Genomic DNA, 11655 nt, shown 5'->3' with positions numbered 1-11655 from the left:
TCCACATTGTATCCAATATAATATGCAAACATCAGCTAAAAAGAATCATTAAGCATGGCAGAAAAGTTCTACACAGTCGAACAAGGCTCATATCTTTGCATCCATAAAAAGAAATGGAAATACAAAAAAAAAATCTAATTTCCACATTTCCATTATTTACTATTCAAATATGAGTCGACTTTATTCCTCTTTAGCCTCTTTGGCGAGTTAATAAAATTGGAATGAACATTTGAGTGAACTAATGAGATCAATCTTTCTCCTTCCTGTCAGCACAGGCCGCGGCTGAAGGGAGCGCAGCTTGTCGGTCTCTAACGGTTTACGACGCGAACTTCTCGGCCCGAACCCCGGCAGGCTGCTCCTCCTCCATCAGCTGATGCACATTGTCAACCCGGAGCCTGGCAGGAAGTGCACCTTCTGCGTCTCTGTGGAACATGAGGACGAGAATCTGTTTACCGCAGAGACACGGCGACCACGGAGAGAGCTTTTGACGGTAAAGTACGCGTTTCGGACGCGACTAAAGGGCAACGTGTGGGACGCCCCGGCGGACCGGCTCCCCATTTTCTCTCGGAAAGCACGGGTCGCTGGGTTGCTAATGTTAGCAGTCGCGTTAGCTTAGTGTGAGTGAAGTTGTGTGCTTGTGTTCGCGTTGACTGTTGTCATATCACAACCAGCGAAACGTCCCCACGGTGATGGTTGACAGGTTAAGCAGCGCCAAGTGCTTCCCAGTTTGTCACACGATGGACTCGGCTAACACGGATGCTAACCACCGAAAAGCCGAGTTTAGCTAGGGCTCGTTAGCATAGTTCGCCTAGGTGTGTTCTTCACCAAACCTCTTTGGAAAAGTCGTTCAGTTCAGTGTTAACTCCACTGTTTCACAGTCTGCACATCTATCCCCACGTTTCTCCTCGTTATTTATGAATCAACAAGGCCCACTTGTGAATTCGGCATTCATAACTCACAAAAGAAGCTATAACTCTGGATCTGAAATAACATTCAAGTTCATAACTCTGTTAGAACCAGTTAGATTTATGAAGTTTGCACATAAGAGATCGGGGTTTCCGTATTTACCAGTTACCTGAGGTGAGATCTTACTGAACTGAGAGCAAAATAGTGTCGATTGAGAAAATATGAGAGGGCTAATTTTGAAGAGTACGTCTTCTTTTATTTTGTTATTTGTGTGTATTTTGTCATCGGCCATTGGAGCCCATCTGTCTGGAAACTGACCCAATAAAATGTTTCCATGAAGTCTTTATAAACGAAACGTGTGGTTAATTTCACTTTCTCTTTGCTGTGGTTACAACGCCAAGTAACCAAGAAAGCAGTAACCCAGTAACAATGTCACCAAATGTCTACGATGAGAAGAAGCTGTGATTAAATCGTAACAATCTTGTTCTTTTTTCCCCTCTTCTAGAAAAGACATCAGGATATGGACAGTAGTAGGAGAGGACAGCCATGGGGCAAGCTAGTCAAAGTGGACTCCAGTGAGACTGTCCTGCTTTTCAACAGGGAATGCACAGTTGGAAGAAAAAAAGGTCAGTTAGTGTGTGATTGTTATGGAATGAGCAACAGAGATCTGTTTTATAACAGTAACATTTTATTTTAATCCTGTTTGAAACAAGCTTAAAATGTGGCGTACCTATTAATAAAAGACAATCCGGTCTGTAGACATTACTGCCAGTGTCTAGTGCTTTTAAAACCTCCCCCTTGAAAACACAAAGCCTTCTTTAGTGCACCAAACTTAGACAGCCCCTTGTGATGATAACAAAAAGCGTCCATTGAGAACATGTGTGTGGAATATTAAGTAGATTTTTTTTTGTGTTGGTTTTGCTTTTGAAAAGGTTAGGCCTGTATATCCCCCTGTGTCTGCTTTGTTGGGGGCTTTTGGGGGTCTACTTCTTTGCATTGCAAAGCGACCAGCCTTAATTGGTTAGCTCATGTCTGGGCATTAATAGGTCTGAAATGTCATGGCAACAGAGTGTCAGGTGAATCACAGAGGGACTGGATTTGCAGCACTTTTATTTCAAAAGTTAGACTGTCATCATACTGACATAAACAAATATTACTCAGTATACATCCCGAAATAAGTCACTGGTAAAAATTTTAAAATTAATAGGTTCTGACTTGTAAAATGTAATAAGCGCATCCATTATGCTTCTTTTTTTTATGCCGTTATTTATTATTGACATTATTTTGTTATATAGTCTTTACTTCCATCTGCCATCATAATTATCTGGTAAACCAAATTTGATGTTCACTGTAGTACATGTGTAACATCTATATATATATATATATACCATTGGTATAAGCATCCTTATTCATGTAAGTACATATGGTTTTAGTTTTTAGTTAGAGATTTACTTGGTCCATTTTTTCCCAATATTTTTTGTTCTTATACCATCTGTAAATAATTTATGTATGTGCTATGTATATAGTGTGTGTATACTGCATATTTATACTGGTCCTCTTATTTCTATTTGGTCCACATATGTCTATATTTAGTACTTATTGTAGGCTATTCTTCTGTTCTTCCTTTTAATTTATGTCTTTATTATTGTATTATTATTTGTGTTAGGGTTAGGGTTAGGGTTAGGGTTAGGGTTAGGGTTAGGGTTAGGGTTAGGGTTAGGGTTAATGTTGTTAATGCTGCTGTAACACAACATTTTCCTGTGGATAAAATAAAGTATCTATCTATCTATTAGGGTGTTACCTGTCATTTCCGGCCAGCAAGCTTGTCTCTGGGGAACACTGCAAGATTGTTCAAGATGAACATTCAGGGCTGGTGTGGCTTGAAGACATGAGGTACTGCATGTTGAACATGCACTCAATGGAATAACAGAGATGTTTCATGTACTTTGTGTAAACTTTTCAGTGGCTCAACATAATGGGTTCTGTGGGGGGTACTATTTAACAACATTGATTAGATGTAGCAGTAACCAATCATTGTTTTTAGAAATGATTTTAAATGTGGTTGAAAGAGCGACCCTGCTTGCATTTTTAGAGCTGTTCGGGTGTTTGCTTAGGATTTGATACTTGCTCTGTCATAAAGGTCACAGAGACCTTTACAGCACATTGCAAAATGATTATTTTCACAATTTTTCATCTGCAGCACGAATGGTACAGTGATCAACACGTCCAAACTAGTCAAAAAGCAAACTCATATGCTGCAGAATGGTGATATCATCTACTTTGTGTATAGGAAAAGTGAGCCAGAACAAAGTGAGTCATTTTTTATTATTATTATTATTATTATTATTATTATTATTATCCATAAGAATAATATGTTTATTTGAATTTATAAGAATGAAAGACACACTCCTTTCTTGCGACCCTGTAGACATTGCCTATGTTTTCCACTCAATAAAAACGGAGCAGGCAACGCAACATAGTTATGGTAAGTAGTGTAGCAGTCACCACCCCCCACCTCTTTTGTCCAGTTCAAACACATTGATTCCACAGCTCCATTATGTTTCACAAGTAACCACCCCCCACCTCTAAAACTGAACTTCAGACATGGAGAAACCAGCCTGTAGTCCTGCTCTTGTACCAGCGTCAGAGATGTCACTCTCTGTTGAGCCTGTAATGCTCACAAAGGCTCCAACACAGGAGGAACCTCAGCCTTCCACCTCCACTTCCCACTTCTGTATTGAGAGCCCTCTCACCTCTGGACCCATTGCAGCCTGTTCTGCCTCTGGTAGGTTCTCTGCTACCGGGTTGCAAGGTTGTCACACCTTCAAACAATATCATGATGATCAGTCCCTAACCCAAAAATATCTATTTGATTGTGACTAATTGATCCATTTCACTCTACCCCAACTTAAGAAATTCAATAGTTGCTCTACCCAATAGATGAACACACAGTGAGATCAAATTTATGACATGCTGGCACAATTTCCCTCCTGGTCAGCATAGTTACTAAATGATTGAGTAAATAGCTTTCTATTGTGTTTTAGTGCCTTTGTGTTTTTTTTCCTCTGAATATTATTGTTAAAATTGGCAGCTTCCCTAGTACAAAAGTGGCTCATTTTGTGCAGCTAACTTCATCATTCAGTATCAGTAGTACATAGGGTTGTCATGATCTTCTAAATCCTCAATTCGATTTCATTTTCAGTTTTAAGGTCACAAGTCGATTTGATTTTCAGTCTTATATTGGCCCTTTCAGCACAGATGGCTTTGTCATTTTTAGACTAGTCTAGTCTGGTATCATTCGTTTTATTCCATGATAATTATAATAATAATGAATTTGATTTGTTATGCGCTTTTACAGGTGCTCAAAGTCGCTGAAATTCATTCATTTCATTTTTCAGTTTGTATTTCATAAGATGGTCTGCATGTTGTCATGAGTGTATGTAAGCTCCATCAGCGTTTGCAGTTTACCAAACTAAGGCCATCTTGTCAAATTTAAGCCATTTATTAATGAATTACTTGTTTCACCAATAAACTTGGGAAATTACCATACTTGAAAGGCAACACCTTTTGGTAAGATGCAACCTGCTTGACGTTTCATATGGGGGTTCCAGTACACTAATTAAATATTTAAATCCTCAAAGGAGTTTTCCACCACCAAATAAAGCCTACAATGCAAACTTTGTTGACATAAGAAAGCAAAATATTTCCACACAGGTGATTTCAGTTAAGGTGCTGAGTTCAGTTAATGTGTTTTCTGTAGCAGCAGGTATCACCAGGTATTAAACTGACTGCAGGTTCATGTAGGAGGAGGTCATGTTCATTTGCTGTCTGTGTGTGTTTGATCTGTTGTTCCATTTTTATCAGGCCAAGCTATAGAAGACATAGAAAACATGGAGCCTGAGAGCAAGCGCAGAAGAAAAGATAATGGTTAGTTTTGTTACAGTGATATCAAGCTGTATTTTCTTTATTATTCACAGTAGATGTAAAAGTACTTTTCAGTCATAATCCAAGCATGGAGGCTTTTTTTTTTTTTTTTTTTTTTAATAAAGCCAAACAGATAAATCCTATAAATGACTCTGTGACTTAATGTGTTTACAGATATAGATTATGATTTGAGCTTGCCCCACACCTCCAGTAAAGAAATTGTCTCAGCTAAGGGAAGTCCCGGGAATCTTTTGTCTAAACCCCCAGTGGAAGGGACCAAAACAGACAAGATGGAGGAGACTCTGACATGTGTTATTTGCCAGGACCTACTTCATGACTGTGTTGGGTAAGATCACTAGGCCAGTGATATCCACAGGATTCTACTACCCAAGTTGAGCCCTACTTTGTGGTCTTGCAAGGCCCTTTGAGTTAATGATTCTGAATCTCTTTTTTGTTCCAGTTTACAGCCTTGCATGCATGTCTTCTGTGCTGCCTGCTACTCAGGCTGGATGGAACGCTCCTCACTCTGCCCCACATGTCGCTGTCCTGTGGAGAGGATTCATAAGAACCATATCCTCAACAACCTAGTGGAGGCCTACCTCATCCAACATCCAGGTTTCAACAGATAATTATGAATATAGACAGTTCATATTATTCAAAATGCTAGATCCATTAACTAAGGCTAACATGATTTGAAAAAGAAGATTACATATAATGCCAATAACTTACTTGCAAAACCTGTGTAAATTTAATATATACAGTATATTGCCCAACAATCTGGTCATCTGTGTCCTGTCCCACAGAGAAGTGTCGCAGTGAGGAAGATCTGAAGAGCATGGACAGCCGTAACAAGATAACTCAGGACATGCTACAGCCAAAAGTTGAGCGCTCTTTCTCTGATGAAGAGGGCAGTTCAGATTACCTCTTTGAGTTCTCCGACAATGACAGTGACTCCTCAGACTTTAGGTAAAAGGCCTGACTGTTTGTGTTTGTAGAGCCATAAATTTCATATGGATACCAACACACAGAAATAACAGTCAGTTCAAACTAGTAATAGTGAGCCATATGTCTGTGGTGATATGCCCTTTCGTGTTTTTGTCTTCAGCCAGCCTCTGGTGATATGCCGACAGTGTCCTGGCTACAGGAGGGAAGTCAGTCAGGTGCTATTTGCTACAGGTTCAAGTTACTGGTTTCCTGGTCTGCCGGCTCCACCGGCCATACCTCCTCCACTTAAAGCAGCAACTGAGGAGGAGCCTGCAAAGCCTACAGGGGAACAGCCTTCAACTTCCTCTGACGTCCCCTCAGGTGATTATTAGTGTTGATTTGACAGGAATTTACTTTCTAAAGTTAAAACTTCACTCAGTGGAATGGGTGAACACCAAATAATAATCATCAGGAGTTACTATGTAGTAATCAAAAACCTGCAGCACGTTTATGAAGATCCTCTTGCCTTCCTTTCAGATTCCAAAGTCTTAGCACCTGTCTAAAATCCTTTTCTGCCCCAGTGCCGTCTGCAGCTCCTCAGGAGTACTGCTGCCCCCCTCAGGGCTGCCATCTCATCTGCACTTGCTGCCTCCAGCCGATGCCAGACAGACGGGCCGAACTAAACAGCCAGGAGGTTATTGCTCAACAATGTAAGTTGTACCTGAACTCGTTAGTCCATCTGAGGAACTAATAGATAAGGACATACTAGAGAAATCTACAGAGTAATAAGTAGGGAGTTAAAATAGGAAGCTAAAAGTCAGATAAAAGAAGCTAGTCACCGTCTGAAGCTCTTCAGTAAAAAGATGCATTATTGGGCTATGTGGTGCATGTTAAAGCCCTTGATAGTACAAACCTGTGTGGGTGGATTGTATTAAAAACGTGTACACCTTGTATGTATGATATCTTTTGTTGGCAGGTGTGCTGTGCCAGCGACCTTTCTGTCATATGTACTGGGGCTGCCAGAGGATTGGCTGTCAAGGCTGTCTGGCTCGATTCAGTGGTATGTATCTGTTTCAGCAAAACAGCCCCAGGAGGACGCTCACCTGTTGGCCTTATTGCTGTGTAGAAAGCTTCGAGCAGCATGGGTTTTTCAATAGTAATAGGGCATTAACTGAGATGAAAAGGTGGAGATTTTTTGGACCACTGTCTAACCACAACATCAGTAAATTTGATGAATGTAAAGGGCACATTGTTTCCCACAGAATGTTTGTGCATCCTAGTTTATGTTTGTCAGATAAAAACAGCTGGTTTGTATTTTTTTAGAGCTCAATCTCACAGACAAATGTTTGGATGGAGTACTAAACAACAACAACTATGAGTCAGAGATCCTTCAGGTAAGATGCACTTTGTTTTTATTTCTGTATTAGAAGAGATGACCTGATTCAGTGAGATGCATATAGTGTGCTATTTATGCTTTGGTTGATTTGAGTTGAGTGACTGCTGCAAAATATCTGAATTCAAGATCATTCATGGCTCTGATTGGCTTTGATCCGTGAGCTACTTTGAGTGAAATAAGCTCTGACCATTGTCCTAAGATGTCTTAACTACTTGAAAACTTTGCAGCAGCCTTAAGACTGCTTATCCATATGTGCATTATTAAGATGATTTTTGGGTGTGCTTCCTCTTGCTACTAGAACTACCTGTCCTCCAGAGGGAAGTCATGGAGAGATCTTCTTAAGGAGGCTCTAGAGGGTGTACAACATGGGAGCTACTATCTGACAGGTGAGACCTCCGATCAAACCTGAGGTACTTTTAAATGCTCAAGAAGTGAAGAAAGCGTGTTTAGTAGTGGATTTTGATGTTGCAACATTTGTATGACCCACTGCAACACCCCTTGGGTAGAATCCACTGTGAAGCACATAGAAGTCCAGACTGTCATTTGAAAGGGTGGTAAATTGTTATTATTTCCAATTCTTTTAGATGTTCGCGTCTCTGCCAACATAATCCTGTGCTTCTGCTGTGGCCTGCGAGCATTTAAGGAGCTGGCTTACAAGTACAGACAGAACATCCCTACATCTGAACTGCCAGGTCTGACAAACCAAGACAATTTTTAAAGGAAGTTTGTCATTTTTAAATCCAGTTGTGTTCACTCCTAAACATCCTAATTATTAATGTGAATGCTTGCTCTTTTCTTTATTTTTCTTAAGCTGCTGTAACATCTCGTCCTGACTGTTACTGGGGACGCAACTGTCGCACGCAGGTGAAGGCGCATCATGCGATGTAAGTCGTAACGGACACACCACATAAAGTCACCTAGCAGCTCTTCCCTGGTGCTTGTGTGGTGGGGAAAATCAGTACCACCGGATAACTGAAGCTTAATCAGAGACTTAGGTCCCCTGTACTACGCTGTTGCTCATATGAGTGTTAACCTTGTGGAATGACGTTGTATATCATCTTAAATGTTACAGCGTATTGTCTTTTTTCTTTTTTTACTGCTAATTTCTGAGTAACCACACTTTTGTTTTGTTTTTTTAATTAATTTTGCTGATAAATGAACTGCACAAGCCCATCCTTTGACTTGATTAATCTCCATCAACATATTACATAATCCAGTGGGATCCACCTGTATGCATGGATGTTAGCATGTTGATGTTAGTTCACAGGTGCAGGACACAACAGATTTTTGCTTGCATGTTATGATTTATGAGATTTCAAGATAATTTCTGAGTTTATTAGAGAAGTAATCTGAGTATGTTTTTATAACCAAGTGTTTTTGTGCCTTGGTTTTACTGAGCCCTGGTGAGGATATTTCTGACCATACCTTGACTACAAATGCCTGAGCCTTTTACATGTAGTTCACATATGTCACCAGTAGAAGGAGTTCTAATATAAACACATTCCCATGTTTCCCTCCCTCCCTGTTTTGAGGGTTGCTCAATTTTTTTACATACAGAACTCAGTTTATGTGGTGTTATTGTTTTTTTCCCTTTCATTTCAGGAAATTCAACCACATATGTGAACAAACACGTTTCAAGAACTAAAGGAGCAGAGTGATGGGTTTCTTCAGTGTCGGTGATGATAACTAAGCAAGTTTTGCTGTGTCCATTGTAGCTAACTGCCTTGAAGATTATGCAATAAGATAATGCAGACATTACAATCAGTATGCATTTACATTAGTGACCAGTGTCTTTTTTGACACAGTGAAATAATGCTATGCACACTCAAATTAAAGTCCATAGTTTAGTAGTTTGACGTGTTACAACCTGGGTTTAGTACTAGCCAACACGTAAATCTCATCTGTGGCTCATATGTCTGTGCCATTTACCCACTAACCACCTTTTGAAAGCCATTTGTTTCTTTGAGTGGTGAAATAGCTAAAGGTGGTTCTTCCAGCCTTTTGTGGCGAACATGTTAGTTTTTCTCTCAGATTAAGAGCGATTGAGGCAATCTGTATGGATTAAGGCCATGTACTCTATGTACACTTTGGTGCGCACGTTTTATATTAAGACCTGATGAATATTTTTTTTGTTCATTTTTATGATTTGTTAACAGTCTGAGTATTGCTCTTAAAATCCAGGGTTTCAAACACGTAAAGTCAATGAAAACATGTAATCAATATCATAAAGAGTAAGGTGATGAATTGTCTAACTGTGCAAGTAATATTCTTCTGAAAACCAAATTTTTCACTTTACACAACATGAGAACATAAGTGTCTCGTGTGTTCTCTATTCCTGTTTCGCCAAGGCCTTACTGTGTTCCCAGGCAAGGGCAAAAAGCCATGTCAAAGCCCCCACGTGAACTTTGCGAGATCCGTAATCCCATGTGGTAATTTGTATAGGATTTCATATTTGGGAAGGAGATCAATGTATTGTAATGCTGTCAGAGGCCACATGGGCCTCTGTTGTATGCTTTTCTCTGGATAATCATCTCCAAGGCGATTAAAGAAGTGTCGAGGGGACACGGTCTCAGAGCCTGTAGTAAGGGCTTAGCTGTGAGCAATAGTGCAGTTTCTCCACACAAACTCTTTAGAGGGAAAAAATAGACTGCACTGATGGTGCTTTTAGAGATTTGCAGCATATGCTTGCAGAACCAACAGTGTAGAGAACTGTGCCAATACTAACACAACAGTATGTTCTCCCATGTGAGGACAATATGGTAAAAATCTACCTGAAAACGTTTTGATAGTTTTATTCAAATTCTGGGAATGTTTTGTTTTTGTTATCAGTTGATCAGGTTCAGGTTATAGTGTAAATAAAATAGTTTTCCTCTGGTTCCTCAGGTAGGCAAAGCTGCTGTCTGATATGTAATTGCAGGTTAACCATGTTTGTTGGTTTAAAACCTCTGTGTAAACATGTAAAAACTTCTCAACATCTCATGTATGACTTAACCAATTGTTGAACCCTCCCCATCATGCAAACATGCACAGCTAATATTGATGTCTAAACCTCAGTGAAATAACATCCAAATTTCAGTTGCAAAAGGATTTTATATACTGAAATATGAAGATGAAATAAGTCTGGATGTTCTTCTTTTTTTTTTTTTCCTCGGGCACTGTTTGTATAAAGAATAGAATGAGATAGCAAACGGTAGAGCAGGCCATGGCTAGTTCATTTTTCAAATGGTAATTTGTTTTTTGTTTTTTTTTTCTTCATTGTTTAGGTTTTTTGCTAGCTGTGTGTATGTTGTACAACTATGAAGATATTTGCACAATTTTTTCACACATTTAACATGATTTTTTTACATTTTTTATTTTATAGTCTACAAAGGCATCTTTATCTAGTGGCTTTGGGTGTTTACAGTATAATGTAAAGGGTTTAATTCCAAAATTAGATCATCAAAAAAGACAAAATGCAAAAGTTCTGTAATTTTATCCTTGATTGAATATAAGGAAAATATCTGCAGTTCTGGTATAGTATTAAAAACATTAGCCATATGTTTTGTTTTGGAATATAGCTCTTCAATGCTTATTTACAAATGCTGTTAGCAAAATGGGTTTGTGAATGGGCACTTTACCGGCTTCCGTCTGAGTTCCTTAGGTAATTTGGGGTGTTAGCAAAATGCTGTTTTGTTTTGTTTTGTTTTTTTTTTTCTTTTTTTTGGGCCCCATAAGTCATGGTGGGTCCACATTGGCATTCCTTAGCAGCTCAGGCCTTCAGCACAAGCCTGGCGCCCCCCACCCACCCCCTTCACTGACTGAGTGGTTAAGTTTTAATTATTCCCTACAGGAGATCTGGGGACCCTAAGCCAACAACAGTACCAGGCCGCACCAATCAGGAATTGGTATTAAAGAAGCTTTGGAAGAGTGCTTTGCATTCTCCCTTGGGTGGGATGTTGTATATTAAGGCAGATATTGACTCACCTTGTCTACAAAAGTCTGGACCAAACTGCTCAGCAGTATGGAAGAGGCAGGTTTCATTCTACCTCACAGCTTCCACGAATATTGAAGACTGACGGGCATCGGAGCCGCATCACATTGGCAGCTCAAAGTATGAGGGATGGGAGTCCTCGCCGATGCAAACTTCGTGTGCAATGCACTATGTGAACAATTAGTCTAAGCTATAATCCACTTCTAGTTAAATCACTATAGAGTAGCACTAGGCGCATGCAAAAATCGTGTTACTTAACTGAGGACAATGTTTGAGAGTTTTGAGGAATGCTTCTTTAGCCTTTATGTTGTATTAGCCATGCTAAGATTGTGTTTCAAAAGCATATTGATCTGATTTGGTCATTTATCTTACAAATTAAAGGACTAATAAAGCTGTCTGTAGGAACGGGCTTGCTGTTTTCAATACCATAAAAGTTCTATTTCAAAATGTGGTCAGCTTGTTACTTCAACTGGATGTTTTGGTCTACTGTAGGCGCACAGTTTCACAAGCACCTGTTGGACAAAAACATGTGTCT

The 11655-nt window shown here is 39.6% G+C and overlaps 1 protein-coding gene across 1 annotated transcript; it reads left to right on the top strand.

Moving 5' to 3' along the window:
• Positions 1 to 387: 387 nt before the first annotated feature.
• Positions 388 to 11515, top strand: chfr (checkpoint with forkhead and ring finger domains, E3 ubiquitin protein ligase). The gene is made up of 18 exons (XM_029511228.1): positions 388 to 490; positions 1412 to 1532; positions 2700 to 2799; positions 3107 to 3216; positions 3335 to 3391; positions 3509 to 3691; positions 4771 to 4833; positions 5005 to 5176; positions 5291 to 5445; positions 5634 to 5796; positions 5936 to 6135; positions 6336 to 6464; positions 6731 to 6814; positions 7078 to 7148; positions 7449 to 7536; positions 7735 to 7842; positions 7962 to 8034; positions 8753 to 11515. The coding sequence occupies exons 2-18, from the start codon at positions 1427 to 1429 to the stop codon at positions 8793 to 8795; spliced, it is 1905 nt and encodes a 634-aa protein (XP_029367088.1). The 5' UTR covers positions 388 to 490; positions 1412 to 1426; the 3' UTR covers positions 8796 to 11515.
• The last annotated feature ends 140 nt before the right edge of the window (positions 11516 to 11655 follow it).

This window comes from Echeneis naucrates, chromosome 9 (genome assembly GCF_900963305.1).
Source record: "Echeneis naucrates chromosome 9, fEcheNa1.1, whole genome shotgun sequence".
Lineage (NCBI taxonomy): Eukaryota > Metazoa > Chordata > Actinopteri > Carangiformes > Echeneidae > Echeneis > Echeneis naucrates.
Note: the sequence above shows the minus strand (reverse complement) of the source record. Positions and strands in the feature narration are given on the sequence as shown.

Excerpts from the sequence above, each read along its gene's own strand:
- chfr (XM_029511228.1), top strand. The coding sequence starts at position 1,427 with ATGGACAGTAGTAGGAGAGGACAGCCATGGGGCAAGCTAGTCAAAGTG. Across the intron at positions 3,692-4,770 it reads TGCAGCCTGTTCTGCCTCTG|GCCAAGCTATAGAAGACATA; the intron begins GTAGGTTCTCTG and ends CATTTTTATCAG. Across the intron at positions 7,149-7,448 it reads ATGAGTCAGAGATCCTTCAG|AACTACCTGTCCTCCAGAGG; the intron begins GTAAGATGCACT and ends TCTTGCTACTAG.